Genomic DNA, 21,529 nt, shown 5'->3' on the forward strand with positions numbered 1-21,529 from the left:
CTTTCTTCCTTCTGCGTTTCCGTAGGTTCTCTGCTCTACGAAGGGATGCCAACCGGCTTTTAATGTCAGCCTGAAGTGCCTATATGCCCTCCTTTTCCACTTCTGAGGCCTTCTTCCACTGTTTCTTAAGCTGTCTCCTTTCTTGAACGAGGCGCTTGATTTCTTGTTGCCTCCTGGAAACTGGTGGGGTTGGAACCTTTCTCCCGCCTTTTGCCTCTTGCACTCCAAATCTTTCTGCCCCATACTCATAGATGATGTCCCCCATCCTCTCCAACTTCTTTTCCACTTTGCCTCGAAGTTTCTCGAGGGTCAAGGTAAGGTCAGTATTCACTGTTTCCCACAACTTCTTGTCACTGGCGCCAGGCCACTTCACATACGGTCTGTGCCCTGGTAGTCTCCTCTCGACTGCAGGTCTGGGAGGCTGGGTGAGTTCCACTCCTGTTGTTGGTTCCACCTCAGTTGTTACTTCGGTGCTTGAGTTTACATCCTCCATGACAGTGGTACTGATGCACTGCAAACTATGGTTTGCGTCCAGTTGCTGTGCTTCTTTCGACTGATTTGATCGCTTTCGCAGAAAGTAATCAATGCGAGGCCTCTGTCTCTCTTTACCCAAACACCCCCTCTTCCCATGGTGGATCCTCAACCCATGGTGTGATGTAACTTTCCTCCAACCACAGACACATACCTGCATCTGTTTGTGGCCTGCTGTTGCAGCGGAACTTGTGACAGTTGCTGTGGTGTTCTCTTGTGCTGTGCTCTCATTACTCGTAGTCGTTTCCGGTCCAGTCGTTACCATGTTGTCAGTCGATGAGTCATCTTCCGCCCCCGCTCTCGCAGACTCTAGGGGTATTCTCGTATGTTGACTTTCTGTAGCTAAAGCGGGTGTTTCCAACATACTGCGAAGCATGGGAAACTACAGAAATGGGAAGCTAACCCATGACTGTCCCAGTGGGGTCTATTCCCTCCTGTCAGCCGTCTCTCCGTGCCGCCACAAGGACTTTCCTTTGTTGTCAGCTGATCTTTCTCAGCAGTCACTGGACAAGTCCAGATATTCAGATTCCAAGAACACAGGATGAGATGTTACTATCCTTTGTGCAAGCACTTCCAAGAGTTCATGAACAGTGAGCCTGGTGAAATTTGGGGAGCGCATCGTCAGTAGTGTACCTTTGGTTTCTAGGGTGTTTCGGCCTTTCACACTATACACCCTCCCCAAAGGCGGCCAGCGACAGGGTGATCAATCCTACGCTTGCGTCCCATTCCCAATTAGTCGGAGCTTTTAGCGATAAACAAGGCACCGTATTTACCGGGTAATACTTCGCGCTACCATTACCCTACCAAGTAATTCTTCCAAGATACCTTTATCCTACCCTTTACCTTACCCCTTGGCATGTCGACACCTTTATTCTTTTACCCGGTAAAAAGGGTAAATTACCTTACCTTGCCGAGGCCTAGCGATGCGGCAATCGACTCATCCGGACGAGCTGTACACGATGCACCACCACGGTGCGTACCGCGAGCGTTCAGGGTCTCAGCGCAATCGTCCTCGCCGCGTTTCGACATCGCGGAGTGAACTACACCCCTGGAAAAAATAGTGTCCCAGAAATAGAATATTTAATTGCCTCGTCCATTTTGTATTATTCGGTACCCCGGGGTAAGCCCGTGTGATGTGTGGAACTGTGTGTGTATCTGTCTGTACCTCTGTGTATTTATATTGTATTTATATTGTCGTGTGTGTATCTGTCTGTGTACCTCTGTGTATTTATATGTGTATTTATATTGTCGTGTGTGTATCTATGTGTACCTCTGTGTATTTATATTTGTGTAGAGGACTAGTCGACGACGACTCGGAGACGGCTTGGAGGTTAAGGGCTTTCGCCAAAGGTTTATTTAATATATTTCAAATAACACACAAGGGTGTAACAACTCCCAGGGGTTAGGGGTCCTACACTGAGTCCTGGTCCCTGCCCGGCCAGCTCCGGTCTCTCTCTCTCGTGTCGGATCGGGGACTCTGCCAACTCCACCGACCAGAGAGAGAAGCACCTCTACGGCTACCACCGGCTTCTCTCCAGACTCACTCCTCGATCCCTCTACCCCTGGTTCCCTCTTCACCCTTCTTATTCTTACGCGTTCCCACAGTGACCCCGCTTTCGTTACGGGGAGACATGACGTCATTGCCCCGCCCAGCGCGCATGACGCCACGTTCCGTGACATCATCGCACTGGACGGCACACATGACGTCACATCCCCATTTTACTCCTCTACATATGTATCTGCGTGTGTTTATATTGTCGTTTGTGTATCGCTGTGTATCGCTGTGAACTGGTCCTGGGTCTCCTCTAGGTCGACTCAGTCTCAAATGAGTACCTGGTGCGGTGTGTAAAAACTTTGCCACTGGGGAGACAAAGGCGGTCCGGCGTGGTGCTGGACACCCACCCCCTCGTGTGCCGTGCCGCCCTTCATAGGTGCTACTCGCTCAGTGCTTGCCCCAACAGCCTGTTAAGGCTACACGGAGAATCTTTGTCTTAGGGGAGCGGCAGTGTAGCATGCGCTCTGTGAACCGGCAATCCGAGATCAAGGCCTACTCACGGCCAGCAGCAGTGGCGAGTATCCAAAATCGGCGCCGAGCCTCCTTTTGAGGTCGACTCAGCCTCAAATGAGTACCTGCTGCGGTTTGTAAACACATCGCCACTGGGGAGACGGAGGTGGCCTAGCGGGTGTGCTGTTGCCCACCCACCCCCTCGTGTGCCGTGCCGGCCTCCATAGGTGCTCGCTAACAGCACTTGTCCCAACAGTCTGTTGAAGGCTGTACGGGGCGATATCTACATCTCATTAACCCGTGCGTGCGTGTATGTGTGTGCGTGTATGTGTGTGTGTGTGTGCGTGTATGTGTGTGTGTGTGTGTGCGTGTATGTGTGCGTGTGTGTGTGTGTGTGTGTGTGTATGTGTGTGTGTGTGCGTGCGTGTGTGTATGTGTGTGTGTGTGTATGTGTGTGCGTGTATGTGTGTGCGTGTGTATGTGTGTGTATGTGTGTGTGTGCGTGTATGTGTGTGTGCGTGTCCCCGCGTGCCCACAGTGCTCCCCCAGCCATGAGCGGCCACCAGTTCGCCAGCTCCTCTGGGGGTGGAGGGAGCTCCGGGCAGCCCAACCCCAGTGGGGCCGGTGGTACCCCTCCAGGTGGGGCCTACCCCCCCCCCCCCCGGGGGGATCCCACGCGACACACACACCGTACACACACACACACACCGTACACACACCGTACACACACACACACACACCGTACACACACACACCGTACACACACACACACACCGTACACACACACACACCGTACACACACACACACACCGTACACACACACACACCGTACACACACACCGTACACACACACACACACTGCACACACCGTACACACACGCACACACACACACACTCGTCGCCATCTTCCTCACGGGCCTTGGTCCATTTACTGCGATGGATGTCGACCTCCCCGTGTCAGTTTGATGCATAGGATTTCGCGACCAATATCCTAGTTCAGCCCACCGGTGTGTTGGAGGGTAAATCGACAACATGTACAATTAGAGTAATATGACATTTCGCTGGTAATTACACCAAGCATCATGGGGCGATTTTTTTCTTACTAACTATGACATCTGGATGTAATTACCAGCGACACGTTGTACTCAAATGTTGTGGATGAAGTAGAAACTAATTGGCACGTTTTGTTCACGTGACAAACCTCGCTAATTTGCTGTGTCGGGTGGTGGCGGGTTAATGACACATTTATGCTCATGCCATCTAACCTCCCAGTGTCATATCGCCCCCTTGTCAGTATGGTGTACATATGTCGAACGGTGGTGCAGTGGTCACCGAGTTGTGGCACGTATGTACGTATTCACACCCTGCATAGCCAACCGTGCTCATCGGAGGTTGCGGGGAAGGACAACAACACTAAACACAAAACACGGTGGGATCGATTCACGGTCATGGGCCAACGGTGACGAATATCTGAACCGGTCACGGGCCTCCTCCCTCCCCTATAAAACACTGACGTTGGAAAGATGAAGGTGGCACGGTGCTGGCCGCGCCGCTCCCCCTCGCATGCCGCGTCGGCCTACAAGGGACCTGGGCGACAGCAACACTCGCCCCGACATTCCGTGAAGGCGATTGGGCGGATGTTTGTGTGTGCGTAGGAAAGTGCGACGACCCCTCCACGGGCTCTTCCCACGCCGTCATGGCCGCCTCGGGGCCTTACCGCGACGACAAGATGGAGGCCGTTGCCGTGCGCCCCTATCCGCAGATTCAGCCGTCCCAGCATGCGCCGCTCTCTTCCCAGAGCGCACCGGGCTCGCAGGGCGGGGCGGTGGCGGCCGTGGTGGCGGCCGCGGCGGCGGCGGCCCTCCCGCAGGGCGCGCCACCGCTCGCCGCCCACACGTCCCACGGCGCTCTGCAGCAGCAGCAGCAGCAGCAGCAGCCGCCGGTGTCGGCGACCGTGCTGGCCGGCGGCACGACCGGCGCTCCCGCCGGCCACGCGGCCGTGCACGCGGCGCAGCAGCAGCAGCAGCAGCAGCAGCAGCAGCAGCAGCAGCAGCGGCAGCACACGGCGTCGCCGGGCCTGGCCGCCGCCATCGGCCTGCCTCCCGGCGTGCACCTCCCGGCGTTCGGTGGCGGCGGCCACTCGCCCTCGCTGTGCGCCGCGGGGATGTCGCAGCTGTCCCAGCACCACGCGGCGGCTCACGCGGCCCCCCCGTCCGCCCCGTCTGTGCTCGCCTCGTCGTCGTCGTCGTCACCGGCGGCGGTGGCGGCGTCCTCGGCAGCGCTCGCGGCGCACCTTCCAGGGCACATCCAGGCCGTCTTCCCCGAGGCCATCGCCAAGGTGGGCGGAAGCTGCTATCCCGGCTGGGCCACCTCTGGTGGACCCGGTCGGTGGACCCCAGCCGGTGCACCCCATCCGGTGCACCCCAGCCGGGGGGGTCCACTGGTGGACCCCAGTGGTGAACCCCACCGGTGGGCTCCGGCGATGGACGTCAGCAGTGGCCCCAGCCGGTGGACCCCCGCGTCCGACCGGGGGCGCGGTTCCTAAAGCCGGGGTCCGCGCCTGAGCGATCGGTGCAACTGGATCCCGTCACTTGTGCGTGGACGTCTCCAGCAACCGCTTGCCAGTGGTTACGCAACCGGTTGCTCAGGATAGAGGCTTGGCTCCTGTGCGTGTGTTTGTGTGTGTTTGTGCGCGCGTATCTCTGTGTACGTGTGTGTGTGTGTGGGGAGCGATTTTATAGCGGTTAGCGCGTTGGGCTGCAAAACTGGCGACCTGAGTTCGATTCCCGCTCATGGCCACCGCCAGTGATGATTTTCTGAATGGGTCCCGGGCTTCCCCTAGGTCGGGTCAGCTTTAAATGAGTACCTGGTGCGATGTGTAAACATCGCCACTGGGGAGACAAAGGTGGCCAGGTGTGGTGCTGGCCACCCCACACCCTCGTGTGGCGTGCTTGCCTTCATAGGTGCTAGTCGCCAACAGCACTTGCCCCAACAGTCTGTTACAGGCTTTACGGGGGATCTTTGTCTTTGTTTGTGTGTATGCACATGTCTCTGTGTGTACGTGTATCTCTGTGAGCTTGGCATCTGCTCGCGTTGTGAAAATGTCGACCTGCTTTCCCCCCCCACCCCCCCGCCCCGCAGTCGGGGAAGCTGCCCCTTCCAACGCGCCCCATCGCTCCGGCTCCTGCCGTCCCCCCAGGGCCCCCCGCGCACTCGGCTCCCTCTGCCAAGGGCCCCCCGCACGCTGGCGCCGGCCTTGAGACCGGGGGGGTGCCCCCCACCACCACCATCCCCGTCGCCACCATCAGCGGGCAGCAGGTGAGGCTGCCGCTTGCTCGGTCGGGGTCGACGCGGCACCGTGCGTGCGCGTGACCCCTCGAGGTGTCCGGGCGTGGGTCGGGGCCACGCAACCTCCTCGTGTTGTTGCGGCGGCGGCCTTCATGAGTGCTCGCTGAACAGCACTTGCCCGTTCGGTCCGTTCAAGGCTACACGGGGGGGATCTTTGTCTTTGGACCGTCGGTGTCGCGTGCGCACAGACGGAAGTGTACACTCGTCTGTGTGTGTGTGTGTGCGCTTGTGTCGGTGTGGGGGAGCGTTAGTGCAGCGGTTAGCGCGCTGCGCTACGAACTCGGCCATCAGAGTTGGATTCCCGCTCTCGGCCACCAACACTGTCAGTGATGATTATCTGAACTGGTCCTCGGCCATCTCTTAGGTCGTATCGGCCTCAAATGAGTGCCTGGTGCAGTGTAAAAACATCGCCTCTCGGGAGACAAAGGTAGCTAGGCGTGGTGTTAGCCACCCAACCCCTGGTGTTGTCAAGCCGGCCTTCATAGGTGCTCGCTAACAGCACTTGCCCCAACAGTCTGTCAAGGCTACAAGAGGGATCTTTGTCTTTGTGTCAATGTCTATGACTGTGTGTGTATGTATATGCAAGCTAGTGTACCATGCGTGAGCTTGTGTATGTGTGTGACAGTTTGTGCAGAGGAAACTTATTGAGGTTTATTACTGTGGCTCGCGCACCTTTCTATGGCTGCGTTGGGTAGCGCCGTCCAGGCCTCCCCAGAAAACCCTGGCTGATGGAGGAGGTTTCCGGCTGGAATGAGGAGGCTTGCTGCAGCCTACGCTCGGAGGTGCTAAGAGCGTGTGTGTGTGTGTGTTTACGCCCGTGTCTCTGCGTGCTTGGGAGCGGTAGTGCAGTGGTTATCGCACTGCGCAATGAACCCAGCGATCCGAGTTTGATTCCCGCTCACGGCCAACACCAGTGATGATTATCTGAACCGGTCCTGGACCTCCCTAAGGTCGACTCGGCCTTAAATTAATACCCGGTGCGGTGTGTAAACAACAAAGGCGGCCGCGTGTGGTGCTGACCACCCACTCCCTCGTGTGCCGTGCCGGCCTTCATAGGTGCTCGCTAACAGCACTTGCCCCAACAGTCTAGTTGAGGCTGTACGGGTGATCTTCGCCTTTGTGTTTGTGTGTGTGCCCAGGGTCCGGGTGGCGTACCGCACCACCCCATCGTGGGAGCGGGCGTCCAGGCCGTGCAGATGTCAATCATCCGTAGCACGGTGCAGGGGGCGCCCTCCGTCTTCTCCCATCTACCCAGGGGTGCGCATATACACACACATACACATGCGTGCGTGTGTGCGTGCATCTGTGCGCGTGCGTGCATGTGTGCGTGCGCGTGCGTGCATGTGTGCGTGCGTGCGTGTGTGTGCGTGTGTGTGTGCGTGTGTGTGTGCGTGTGTGTGTGTGCGCGTGTTGTGTGCGTGTGTGTGTGTGCGCGCGTGTGTACGTGCGTGTGTACGTGCGCGTGTGTGTGCGTGCATGTGTGCGTGTGTGTGCGTGCATGTGTGCGTGCGCGTGCGTGCATGTGTGCGTGCGCGTGCGTGCGTGCGTGTGTGTGTGCGTGTGTGTGTGCGCGTGCATTTGTGCGCGTGTGTGTGCGTGCGTGTGTGTGTGTGTGCGTGTGTGAGCAGAAGTGTAGCGTAACAAACCTGGCGACCCAGGTTCGATTCCCGCTCACTGCCAACACCAGTGATGATTATCTGAACCGGCTGTGGGCCTCCCCTAAGTCAACTCGGCCTCAAATTAGTATCTGGTGCGGTGTGTAAACATCGCCACTAAGGAGGCAAAGGTGGCCGGGCGTGGTAATGGCTACCCACCCACCCCTTCGCGTGCCGTGCCAACCCCCATAGGTGCTCGCTAACAGCACTTGCCCCAACAGTCTGTTCAGGCTACATGGGCGATCTTGGTCGTTGTTTGTACGTGTGCGGTGATTTGTTAACTCTCGGCTGCGCTCGTTAACCGCGATGGCGCGCTGCGCTGTGGTGGTGGCAGGGGCCGCGGTGGCTGCTGCCATCTCCACTCCCAAAGGGGTGACCACAACGGTGCTGCGCAACCCCACGCCACCCATCATCCACCCCATACAGGTGCCGGCCCTCCACCAACACCACCACCAACACCACCACCAACACCACCACCAACACCACCAACATCACCACCACCAACACCACCACCAACACCACCACCAACACCACCAACATCACCACCACTAACACCACCACCAACACCACCAACATCACCACCAACACCACCACCACCAACACCACCACTAACACCACCACCAACACCACCACCAACACCACCAACATCACCACCACTAACACCACCACCAACACCACCACTAACACCACCAACATCACCACCAACACCACCACTAACCACCACCAACACCACCACCAACACCACCACTAACACCACTAACACCACCACCAACACCACCACTAACACCACCCACCACTAACACCACCAACATCACCACCAACACCACCACCACTAACACCACCACCAACACCACCACTAACACCACCACCACTAACACCACCAACATCACCACCAACACCACCACCACTAACACCACCACCAACACCACCACTAACACCACCACCACTAACACCACCAACACCACCACCAACACCATCACCAACACCACCACCAACACCACCACCACCACACCACCAACACCACCACCAACACCAACACCACCACTAACACCACTAACACCACCAACACCACCACCAACACCACCACCAACACCACCACCAACACCACCACCAACACCACCAACACCACCACCAACACCACCACTAACACCACCACCACTACACCACCAACACCACCACCAACACCACCACCAACACCACCACCAACACCACCACTAACACCACCAACACCACCACCAACACCAACACCACCACCAACACCACCACCAACACCACCACCAACACCACCAACACCACCATCACCACCACCAACACCACCACTAACACCACTAACACCACCACCACCAACACCACCAACACCACCACCAACACCACCATCCCCAACACCACCAACACCACCACCACACCACCACCACCACCAACACCACCACCACAAACACCACCAACACTACCACCAACACCACCACCACAAACACCACCAACACCACCACCAACACCACCACCAACACCACCACCAACACCACCACCACAAACACCACCAACACCACCACCAACACCACCACCACCAACACCACCAACACTACCACTAATACTACCGCCAACACTACCACCGACGCTGCCGCCGACGTTACTACCGACGCTACCACCAACACGATCGCCAACATCTGACACTAACACTACCCCTACCATTGTTCTTGGTGTTTATTCGTGTATGTGTGCCTATCTTATGTGTGTATCTTTCTCTGTCTCACCTGTGTGCGTCTGTATCTTATGTATATATCTGTCTGTTTCTCCATGTGGGTGTATCAATGTATATTGTTGTGTGTGTGTGTGTGCACTGTATATTTGTTTGTGTGTGTGTGTGTGTCCCTGTGCATGTCTGTGTATGCCTGTGTCTGTGTGTCTCCTGCGTCTGTGTGTCTCTGCATCTGTGTGTATATGTGTCTCAATGCTGTGTCTGTGTGATTATCTGTTTCTCTTTATTTGTCTGTGTATGTCTCTGCATCTGTGTGTGTATATTTGTGTCTGTGTGCTTCTGTGCGTGTGTATATTTGTATCTGTGTCTCTGTATGTGTCTCTGTGTGTGTGTATAATTGTGTCTGTGTGTATATCTGTGTGTATATCTGTGCGTGTCTATCTCTGTGTGCGTCTATCTAAGTCTGTATCTCCGTCTCGCAGTCCCGCTTGGCGATGCCATCGTCAGGCGGCTCCTCCGGTCCGGGCCCGTCCATCGCCCCGGCTCCTCGTGCTCACTCTCCCTCTGTCTCCACGGCAACCGCATCCCATGGCAGCGTGGAGGCGAGCGCCCACGGGTAACAACAGCAGCAAACACAAAGATCCCCCGTGTAGCCTGTAACAGACTGTAGGGGCAAGTGCTGTTAGCGAGCACCTATGAAGGCCAGCATGGCACACGAGGGGGTAAGTGGCCAGCACTACGCCAGGCCGCCTTTGTCTCCTCTGTGGCGATATTGTTACACACCACACCAGGTCCTCATTTGAGGCTGAGTCGACCTAGGAGCGGCCCAGGACCGGTTCAGATCATTGTCACTGGTGTTGGTGGCCGTGAGCGGGAATCGAACTCGGGTCGCCAGTTTTGCAGCCCAACGCGCTAGCCGCTACAATATCGCTCCCCACACACACACACAAACACGTACACAGATACGCACCAACAGCAGCGCCCTCACCACGGTAGTGCCATGACGGGGGTATGGCGTGCGTGTGCAGGCGTGTGGCGCCATGGTGGTAGTGCGGTTTTAGTGATAGGTGGCATTGGTGCGGTGATGGTTGTGCAGTGGCGGTGGTGTGGTGTGCGCGCGCAGGCGTACGGCGATGGTGGTGGTGTGGTATTAGTGATGGATGATAGTGGCGGTGGTGCAGTGATGGTTGCGTGGTGGTGAGGTGATGGTGGTGCAGTGTTAGTGGTGGTGGTGCAGTGATGGTTGCGTGGTGGTGTGGTGATGGTGGTGCGGTGTTAGTGGTGTTGGTGCAGTGATGGTTGCGCGGTGGTGTGGTGATGGTGGTGCGGTGTTAGTGGTGGTGGTGCAGTGATGGTTGCGCGGTGGTGTGGTGATGGTGGTGCGGTGTTAGTGATGAGTGGTGGCGGTGGTGCAGTGATGGTTGCGTGGTGGTGAGGTGATGGTGGTGCAGTGTTAGTGGTGGTGGTGCAGTGATGGTTGCGTGGTGGTGTGGTGATGGTGGTGCGGTGTTAGTGATGAGTGGTGGCGGTGGTGCAGTGATGGTTGCGTGGTGGTGAGGTGATGGTGGTGCGGTGTTAGTGGTGGTGGTGCAGTGATGGTTGCGTGGTGGTGAGGTGATGGTGGTGCAGTGATGGTTGCGTGGTGGGGGTGTGCGTGACTAGGCGTGTGGTTCCGGGCGCGCCTCTCGGAGGGGTTGGGGCATCCGCTCGGCAGCACCAGCCCCCCACGGCGGAGCCCCCCCAGAGGTTCCCCCACGGCCCCCACTCCCACCCCACGGTGCAGCACAAGATCCAGCTGCAGACGCTGCAGCAGGTGCGACTCCACACACACTCAGCCTCACCACCACACCCTCACCACCACACCCTCACCACCACACCCTCACCACCACACCCTCACCACCACATCCTCACCACCACACCTTCACTCACACCCTCACGACACACCACACACTCACACTCACCACACCATCACTCACACCATCACCCCCACTCACCACACCCACAAACACGCACCCCCCACTCGCACTGTCACTCACAAACAAGTAGCACCACTCAACCCCATTTTCACCACCAGCCAAAGACAAAGATCCTCCGTGTAGCCTTAACAGACCGTTGGGGCAAGTGCTGTTAGCGAGCACCTTTGAAGGCCGGCACGTCACACGAGGGGGTGGGTGTCCAGGACCACGCCCGACCGCCTTTGTCTCCCCAGTGGCGATGTTTACACACCGCACCAGGTATGCATTTCAGGCTGAGTCGACCTAGGGGAGGCCCAGGACTGGTTCAGATAATCGTCACTGGTGTTGGCCGTGAACGGGAATCAAGCCCGGGTTGCCGGGTTCATAGCGCAGCGCGCTAACCGCTACACTACCGCTCCCCACAATCAGCCACACACACGCACCCCACTCGCACCCCACTCGCACCCCACTCACACCCCACTCGGACCCCACTCGCACCCCACTCACACCCCACTCGGACCCCACTCACACCCCACTCCTACCCCACTCACACCCCACTCGGACCCCACTCGCATCCCACTCACACCCCACTCGCACCCCACTCGCACCCCACTCACACCCCACTCGGACCCCACTCACACCCCACTCACCCCACTCACACCCCACTCTCACTCGCACCCCACTCACACCCCACTCACACCCCACTCACACCACACACACACCCCCCACTCACTACCCCACTCGCACCCCACTCACTACCCCACTCACACCCCACTCACACCACACACACACCCCCCACTCACTACCCCACTCGCACTCCACTCACACCCCACACGCACCCCACTCACACCCCACTCACACCACACACACACACCCCCCACTCACTACACCACTCGCACCCCACTCACACCCCACACGCACCCCACTCACACCCCACTCACCACACACACACCCCCCACTCACTACCCCACTCGCACCCCACTCACACCCCACACGCACCCCACTCACACCCCACTCACACCACACACACACCCCACTCCTACCCCACTCACACCCCACTCCTACCCCACTCGCACCCCACTCACACCCCACTCACACCCCACTCGGACCCCACTCACACCCCACTCGCACCCCACTCACACCCCACTCACACCCCACACACACCCCCCACTCACTACCCCACTCGCACCCCACTCCTACCCCACTCACACCCCACTCGCACCCCACTCACACCCCACTCGGACCCCACTCGCACCCCACTCACACCCCACTCACACCCCACTCACACCACACACACACCCCACTCGCACCCCACTCACACCCCACACACACCCCACTCACACCCCACTCGCAACCCATTCGCACCCCACTCACACCCCACACACACCCCACACACACCCCACTCACACCCCACCCCCACCCCACACACACCCCACTCGCACCCCACTCGCACCCCACACGCACCCCACTCACACCCCACTCGCACCCCACACGCACCCCACACGCACCCCACTCACACCCCACTCACACCCCACTCACTCCCCACACCCACCCCACTCGCACCCCACTCACACCCCACACCCACCCCACACGCACCCCACTCGCACCCCACTCGCACCCCACTCGCACCCCCACGCACCCCACTCGCACCCCACTCGCACCCCACACACACCCCACTCACACCCCACACACACCCCACACACACCCCACTCGCACCCCCACGCACCCCACTCGCACCCCACTCGCACCCCACTCGCACCCCACTCGCACCCCACACGCACCCCACACGCACCCCACTCGCACCCCACTCGCACCCCACTCGCACCCCACACCCACCCCACTCCTACCCCACTCGCACCCCACTCGCACCCCACTCCTACCCCACTCACACCCCACTCGCACCCCACTCGCACCTCACTCGCACCCCACTCGCACCCCACTCGCACCCCACACGCACCCCACTCGCACCCCACTCGCACCCCACTCGCACCCCACTCGCACCCCACACGCACCCCACTCGCACCCCACTCACACCCCACACACACCCCACTCACACCCCACCCCCACCCCACTCGCACCCCACACGCACCCCACTCACACCCCACTCACACCCCACACACACCCCACTCACACCCCACACACACCCCACTCACGCCCCACACCCACCCCACTCACACCCCACTCACACCCCACTCGCAACCCACTCACACCCCACTCACACCCCACACGCACCCCACACTCACCCCACTCGCACCCCACTCGCACCCCACTCGCACCCCACTCACACCCCACACACACCCCACTCGCACCCCACTCGCACCCCACACACACCACACTCACACCCCACACACACCCCACACACACCCCACTCGCACCCCCACGCACCCCACTCGCACCCCACTCGCACCCCACTCGCACCCCACTCGCACCCCCATGCACCCCACTCGCACCCCACTCGCACCCCACACGCACCCCACACGCACCCCACTCGCACCCCACTCGCACCCCACTCGCACCCCACACGCACCCCACACCCACCCCACTCCCACCCCACTCGCACCCCACACGCACCCCACTCGCACCCCACTCGCACCCCACTCGCACCCCCACGCACCCCACTCGCACCCCACTCGCACCCCACACACGCACCCCACTCGCACCCCACTCGCACCCCACTCGCACCCCACTCGCACCCCACACGCACCCCACACGCACCCCACTCGCACCCCACTCGCACCCCACTCGCACCCCCACGCACCCCACTCGCACCCCACTCGCACCCCACTCGCACCCCACTCGCACCCCACTCGCACCCCACTCGCACCCCACTCGCACCCCACTCGCACCCCACTCACACCCCACTCACACCCCACACACACCCCACTCGCACCCCACACGCACCCCACTCGCACCCCACACGCACCCCACTCACAACCCCACTCACACCCCACACACACCCCACTCACGCCCCACACCCACCCCACTCACACCCCACTCGCACCCCACTCGCAACCCACTCACACCCCACTCACACCCCACACACACCCCACACGCACCCCACTCGCACCCCACTCGCACCCCACTCGCACCCCACTCACACCCCACTCGCACCCCACTCGCACCCCACTCGCACCCCACACACACCACACTCACACCCCACACACACCCCACACACACCCCACTCGCACCCCCACGCACCCCACTCGCACCCCACTCGCACCCCACTCGCACCCCACTCGCACCCCCATGCACCCCACTCGCACCCCACTCGCACCCCACACGCACCCCACACGCACCCCACACGCACCCCACTCGCACCCCACTCGCACCCCACTCGCACCCCACACCCACCCCACTCCCACCCCACTCGCACCCACACGCACCCCACTCGCACCCCACTCGCACCCCACTCGCACCCCACTCGCACCCCCACGCACCCCACGCGCACCCCACTCGCACCCCACACGCACCCCACTCGCACCCCACTCGCACCCCACTCGCACCCCACTCGCACCCCACACGCACCCCACTCGCACCCCACTCGCACCCCACTCGCACCCCCACGCACCCCACTCGCACCCCACTCGCACCCCACTCGCACCCCACTCGCACCCCACTCGCACCCCACTCGCACCCCACTCGCACCCCACACGCACCCCACTCGCACCCCACTCGCACCCCACTCGCACCCCACTCGCACCCCACTCGCACCCCACACGCACCCCACTCGCACCCCACTCGCACCCCACTCGCACCCCACTCGCACCCCACTCGCACCCCACACGCACCCCACTCGCACCCCACACGCACCCTACTCGCACCCCACACACACCCCACTCGCACCCCACTCACCTGCCCTCTTGTTGCAGAAAGCCATCCTGGGCACTCCCATCCCCGTCACGGTGGCTCCCATCCAGAGCAGCGTGGCCACCGCCACTTCCTCCGTCTCCCAGAGTGAGTGGCACACTGGTACATGGATGACACAAGGCGGAGATGTCCTGTGTGTATATGTCGTGTGTATAACACTGAGCCGCACACACTAGAGTTGGAGGCAACTCGTTTATTAACACAACTCTAACCACTTGGGGTTGTCTCGCTAGGGGTGGCTATGCTGTTCACTATGTGCGTGCGGGTTCCTGTCGCGAACGGGCCAGTCGGCACAAGCTGTCTGACCCACGATATCGAGCTACAACTTCCGACGGACGAGGAGCGAAGAGACGAAGAGACGCCGGACCCCGGGCTCATCCCCACAACGAACCCCGATCCCTGTCGGGGCTCCCCCTTTATACCCCGGGTCCCGCTCCCGGCCCCAGGCCACGCCCCCTGCCGTGACAAGGGAGGTGCTCCCGGCCCCAGGCCACGCCCCCTGCCGTGACAAGGGAGGGGCTCCCGGCCCCAGGCCACGCCCCCTGCCGTGACAAGGGAGGGGCTCCTGGCCCCAGGCCACGCCCCCTGCCGTGACAAGGGAGGGGCTCCCGGCCCCAGGCCACGCCCCCTGCCGTGACAAGGGAGGGGCTCCCGGCCCCAGGCCACGCCCCCTGCCGTGACAAGGGAGGTGCTCCCGGCCCCAGGCCACGCCCCCTGCCGTGACAAGGGAGGGGCTCCCGGCCCCAGGCCACGCCCCCTGCCGTGACAAGGGAGGGGCTCCTGGCCCCAGGCCACGCCCCCTGCCGTGACAAGGGAGGGGCCTCCCGGCCCCAGGCCACGCCCCCTGCCGTGACAAGGGAGGGGCTCCCGGCCCCAGGCCACGCCCCCTGCCGTGACAAGGGAGGGGCTCCCGGCCCCAGGCCACGCCCCCTGCCATGACAAGGGAGGGGCTCCCGGCCCCAGGCCACGCCCCCTGCCGTGACAAGGGAGGGGCTCCCGGCCCCAGGCCACGCCCCCTGCCGTGACAAGGGAGGGGCTCCCGGCCCCAGGCCACGCCCCCTGCCGTGACAAGGGAGGGGCTCCCGGCCCCAGGCCACGCCCCCTGCCGTGACAAGGGAGGGGCTCCCGGCCCCAGGCCACGCCCCCTGCCGTGACAAGGGAGGGGCTCCCGGCCCCCGGTCACGTGTCCCTCGAGCCTCCCAGGGAGGTTCCCGGCGCTCGGCAGCCCTCCTGGCTTAGTGGCTGCCGCTCACAACACGGTGACAACATTTGTGTCACTACACATATATACACAGGGACTTACGAACGAGTTAGGTTCCAGAGTTCTGTCCGTTTGTAAGTCGATTTATTTACTCCGGTCGATTCCACACATGTTGTACGTTGTGTACACTAAACACGGGGAATAGCTGTAAAATTTGATTAAAATCTCCTGTAGATGTAGATGCCACCGGTTCTTAATGTTCTGCAGATGTAGATGCCACCACCGCCATCTATTGTGCGGCGGTTAAACTTACGGCTCTCGGTCCGAACAGGCAACTGGACATACGGACAGGTTTGTTCGTATCTCTGAAAGTTCTTAAGTCGAATGTTCATAAGTAGAGGAGTCCCTGTTATAGCCTTTACGGAGTTGTTGGGGCGAGTGCTCCTAGCACCGATGTTGTCAGAAGACAGAATCTTTATTTAGACTGCGGGAGGAATCCGATGAGCTGTGAAGCTCTTTTCAGACGTCGTCCGGCACGGGCGGGTCAGCCGGCGGCACGGCAGGTGTTCGCCAAGATTTGGTCGAGAAGTGCAGCTGGAGACCCCGGCGAGGCTCCACCCACAGTCGGCTTCACTCGGGCGTCCGCTCCCCTACGCACGCACACAGTTACACCCCCCCCACCCCCACCCTGCCCACCACCCCCCACCTTCCTGCCACCCCCCATTATCTCGGTCCAAGCAAGAACATCAATTTGAAGGGACACAGCGAACTTGGGCCCGTGTCGGTGACGCCAAGTCGAGTGCATTCACTTTTGGCACAAATCTGCCACCCAAAGCGCCATTAAATCGTTAAAGATAAAATAAGCAATTCTCTGCAGTTTATTTTTATTTAAGTATTTAAAAAAACCAAACTATTTTTGTCTTGTCAGGTAAGACCCACTGAGCGATAGAGCTCTTCTTCAGAAGTGATCACAAGTGAGAGCTTCATTAAGTGGCCAATCACGTGGACATGGAGAGCAGCCAAATGCTCTAAATGCACGCAGACTCTACGTTTGGAGGAAAGACCTGGAGGACCCGGAGAGAAATCCACGTGACCATGGGGAGAACATGCAAACTCCCAATATACAGCAGCAGGCGTCAGGGTGAGGATTGAGCCCACGACCTCCGGCATACCAGGCGAGGGAGTTAACATCTAGCCACCGCAGCGCAAGGTGCGGCCGCGAGTGTATTACGACCTTCCATGGCGCTCATCTGCCCAGTAGCCTTTGGGCTCGCCGTTGTCGTCCTCGCGCGGTCGCTCCGCTGTGCGGTCCCAGCGCCGTGCCTGTGTAGCCGTGGCCGCAGCGACAGGCCGCACGCGGCGCCCGCTTTCCCAGACGCCGTGTCGCTGCGGCACGGAGAGGTGTCCCACCCACGCACCCCCAGGCGTTGCCCCCCATCCTCAACCGATTCGAGTCTCGGTGAAATTCTCGCACGCCACGTTCGGCCGTTCTCTGCGAATCGGCGGTGCGCGCCTCAACGTCGCGAGTGTGTGTACTTGTGTGGCCGAGTGCGATGATCTCGCTGTATGAATGCACGCGGTGCAGGTTATAGATTCACCGTTGTTTGCTATGCACGTGCTGTCGTCTCTCCCCCACCGCCCCCCGTGCCCCCCTCACCCCCACCCCTCCTCCTCGTAGCCGTGCCGACGCACGCGGTGGCGAACGTGCCGGGACACGGCATCCACCCGCAGGCGGCTCCACCCCCGTCCATCCCCGTGGGTGAGTCCACCCCTCCACCCCTCCACGTGCGAGAGCTTGTGGCTCGTGAAGGACACTGCTGCTGCTGGGCAGTTGGAAGCGGTCGCCCTCCAGCAACAGCGGAGGGCGGAGGAGCGACGCTCACAACAACAGGCGGGGCGCCAGGCGGCTAACAAAACCGCAGGGAAGTGGCAGTAGTGAGCACAGTTGGTGCATCTGCCAGTCATCTCGGTCACTTAATGCGCGGCACCTGGGTCTGTTCCGTGACCTCCCGCCAGTGAGCCTTCGACACTTCGCGTGGCCTATAAGTGCACCTAGCCTGGCACAAGCGTTGTGGGGATCGGTAGTTGAGTTGTTAGCGCACTGCAATAGCAACGGGGCAACCCGAGTTGGATTCCCGCTCGCAGCCAATAACGGCGGTGAATTTCTGAGTTGGTTCCTCGGCCTTCCCCAGGTGATCTCGGTCCAAATTGAGTACTGACGGCGCTCGTCCCCACAGTCCGTTTAGACTACACGTGGTGGGGGGGGGGTCTTTGTCTCTGTGTGCTCTCCAGCCAAGGTGACCCGTGGGGGGGGGGGGGTCTTTGTCTCTGTGTGCTCTCCAGCCAAGGTGACCCGTGGGGGGGGGGGGGGGTCTTTGTCTCTGTGTGCTCTCCAGCCAAGGTGACACGTGGGGGGGGGGGGTCTTTGTCTCTGTGTGCTCTCCAGCCAAGGTGACCCATGGGGGGGGGGTCTTTGTCTCTGTGTGCTCTCCAGCCAAGGTGACACGTGGGGGGGGGGGTCTTTGTCTCTGTGTGCTCTCCAGCCAAGGTGACACGTGGGGGGGGGGGGGTCTTTGTCTCTGTGTGCTCTCCAGCCAAGGTGACACATGGTGGGGGGGGGGGGTCTTTGTCTCTGTGTGCTCTCCAGCCAAGGTGACCCATGGGGGGGGGGTCTTTGTCTCTGTGTGCTCTCCAGCCAAGGTGACACGTGGGGGGGGGGGGTCTTTGTCTCTGTGTGCTCTCCAGCCAAGGTGACCCGTGGGGGGGGGGGGGTCTTTGTCTCTGTGTGCTCTCCAGCCAAGGTGACACGTGGGGGGGGGGGTCTTTGTCTCTGTGTGCTCTCCAGCCAAGGTGACCCGTGGGGGGGGGGGGGGGTCTTTGTCTCTGTGTGCTCTCCAGCCAAGGTGACCCGTGGGGGGGGGGGGGTCTTTGTCTCTGTGTGCTCTCCAGCCAAGGTAACACGTGGGGGGGGGGGGGGTCTTTGTCTCTGTGTGCTCTCCAGCCAAGGTGACCCATGGGGGGGGGGTCTTTGTCTCTGTGTGCTCTCCAGCCAAGGTGACACGTGGGGGGGGGGGTCTTTGTCTCTGTGTGCTCTCCAGCCAAGGTGACCCGTGGGGGGGGGGGTCTTTGTCTCTGTGTGCTCTCCACCCAAGGTGACCCGTGGGGGGGGGGGGTCTTTGTCTCTGTGTGCTCTCCAGCCAAGGTGACCCGTGGGGGGGGGGGGTCTTTGTCTCTGTGTGCTCTCCAGCCAAGGTGACCCGTGGGGGGGGGGGGGGTCTTTGTCTCTGTGTGCTCTCCAGCCAAGGTGACACATGGTGGGGGGGGGGGGGGGTCTTTGTCTCTGTGTGCTCTCCAGCCAAGGTGACACGTGGGGGGGGGGTCTTTGTCTCTGTGTGCTCTCCAGCCAAGGTGACACGTGGGGGGGGGGGGGCTTTGTCTCTGTGTGCTCTCCAGCCAAGGTGACCCATGGGGGGGGGGTCTTTGTCTCTGTGTGCTCTCCAGCCAAGGTGACACATGGTGGGGGGGGGGGGTCTTTGTCTCTGTGTGCACTCCAGCCAAGGTGACACGTGGGGGGGGGGGGGTCTTTGTCTCTGTGTGCACTCCAGCCAAGGTGACACGTGGGGGGGGGGGGGGGTCTTTGTCTCTGTGTGCACTCCAGCCAAGGTGACACATGGTGGGGGGGGGGGTCTTTGTCTCTGTGTGCACTCCAGCCAAGGTGACACGTGGGGGGGGGGGGTCTTTGTCTCTGTGTGCACTCCAGCCAAGGTGACGCGTGGGGGGGGTCTTTGTCTCTGTGTGCTCTCCAGCCAAGGTGACACGTGGTGGGGGGGGGGGGGGTCTTTGTCTCTGTGTGCACTCCAGCCAAGGTGACACGTGGGGGGGGGGGGGGGTCTTTGTCTCTGTGTGCTCTCCAGCCAAGGTGACACGTAGTGGGGGGGGGGTCTTTGTCTCTGTGTGCTCTCCAGCCAAGGTGACACGTGGGGGGGGGGGGGGTCTTTGTCTCTGTGTGCTCTCCACCCAAGGTGACCCGTGGGGGGGGGGGGGTCTTTGTCTCTGTGTGCTCTCCACCCAAGGTGACCCGTGGGGGGGGGGTCTTTGTCTCTGTGTGCTCTCCACCCAAGGTGACACGTGGGGGGGGGGGGTCTTTGTCTCTGTGTGCTCTCCAGCCAAGGTGACACGTGGGGGGGGGGGGGTCTTTGTCTCTGTGTGCTCTCCACCCAAGGTGACCCGTGGGGGGGGGGGGTCTTTGTCTCTGTGTGCTCTCCAGCCAAGGTGACACGTGGGGGGGGGGGGGGGGGGTCTTTGTCTCTGTGTGCTCTCCAGCCAAGGTGACACGTAGTGGGGGGGGGTCTTTGTCTCTGTGTGCTCTCCAGCCAAGGTGACACGTGGGGGGGGGGGGTCTTTGTCTCTGTGTGCTCTCCACCCAAGGTGACCCGTGGGGGGGGGGGGGGTCTTTGTCTCTGTGTGCTCTCCACCCAAGGTGACCCGTGGGGGGCGGGTCTTTGTCTCTGTGTGCTCTCCACCCAAGGTGACACGTGGGGGGGGGGGGGTCTTTGTCTCTGTGTGCTCTCCAGCCAAGGTGACACGTGGGGGGGGGGGGTCTTTGTCTCTGTGTGCTCTCCACCCAAGGTGACCCGTGGGGGGGGGGGTCTTTGTCTCTGTGTGCTCTCCAGCCAAGGTGACCCGTGGGGGGGGGGGTCTTTGTCTCTGTGTGCTCTCCAGCCAAGGTGACCCGTGGGGGGGGGGGGTCTTTGTCTCTGTGTGCTCTCCAGCCAAGGTGACACGTGGGGGGGGGTCTTTGTCTCTGTGTGCTCTCCAGCCAAGGTGACCCGTGGGGGGGGGGGGGTCTTTGTCTCTGTGTGCTCTCCAGCCAAGGTGACCCGTGGGGGGGGGGGTCTTTGTCTCTGTGTGCTCTCCAGCCAAGGTGACCCGTGGGGGGGGGGGGGGGTCTTTGTCTCTGTGTGCTCTCCAGCCAAGGTGACCCGTGGGGGGGGGGGGTCTTTGTCTCTGTGTGCTCTCCAGCCAAGGTGACACGTGGGGGGGGGTCTTTGTCTCTGTGTGCTCTCCAGCCAAGGTGACACATGGTGGGGGGGGGGGGGGGCTTTGTCTCTGTGTGCTCTCCCGCCAAGGTGACCCGGGGGGGGGGGGGGGTCTTTGTCTCTGTGTGCTCTCCAGCCAAGGTGACACGTGGGGGGGGGGGGGGTCTTTGTCTCTGTGTGCTCTCCAGCCAAGGTGACCCATGGGGGGGGGGTCTTTGTCTCTGTGTGCTCT

General features: G+C 61.0%; 1 protein-coding gene across 3 annotated transcripts in view; it reads left to right on the forward strand.

Annotated features, from left to right (window-relative positions):
- Window positions 1–21,529, forward strand: part of LOC133357142 (histone deacetylase complex subunit SAP130-like) — a 63,026-nt gene that overhangs the window by 15,616 nt on the left and 25,881 nt on the right. For all 3 annotated transcript variants that reach the window (XM_061574940.1, XM_061574939.1, XM_061574937.1), the window contains exons 2-10: window positions 3,075–3,175; window positions 4,192–4,874; window positions 5,678–5,854; window positions 7,024–7,141; window positions 7,874–7,965; window positions 9,718–9,851; window positions 10,898–11,048; window positions 15,060–15,144; window positions 17,937–18,017. In XM_061574940.1, coding sequence (XP_061430924.1) covers window positions 3,088–3,175; window positions 4,192–4,874; window positions 5,678–5,854; window positions 7,024–7,141; window positions 7,874–7,965; window positions 9,718–9,851; window positions 10,898–11,048; window positions 15,060–15,144; window positions 17,937–18,017 — 1,609 coding nt within the window. In that variant the 5' untranslated portion in view covers window positions 3,075–3,087. The remainder of the gene's footprint in view (window positions 1–3,074; window positions 3,176–4,191; window positions 4,875–5,677; window positions 5,855–7,023; window positions 7,142–7,873; window positions 7,966–9,717; window positions 9,852–10,897; window positions 11,049–15,059; window positions 15,145–17,936; window positions 18,018–21,529) is intronic.

This window comes from Lethenteron reissneri, chromosome 57 (assembly GCF_015708825.2).
Source record: "Lethenteron reissneri isolate LAM-NWPU_2019-01 chromosome 57, ASM1570882v1, whole genome shotgun sequence".
NCBI classification, from domain to species: domain Eukaryota; kingdom Metazoa; phylum Chordata; class Hyperoartia; order Petromyzontiformes; family Petromyzontidae; genus Lethenteron; species Lethenteron reissneri.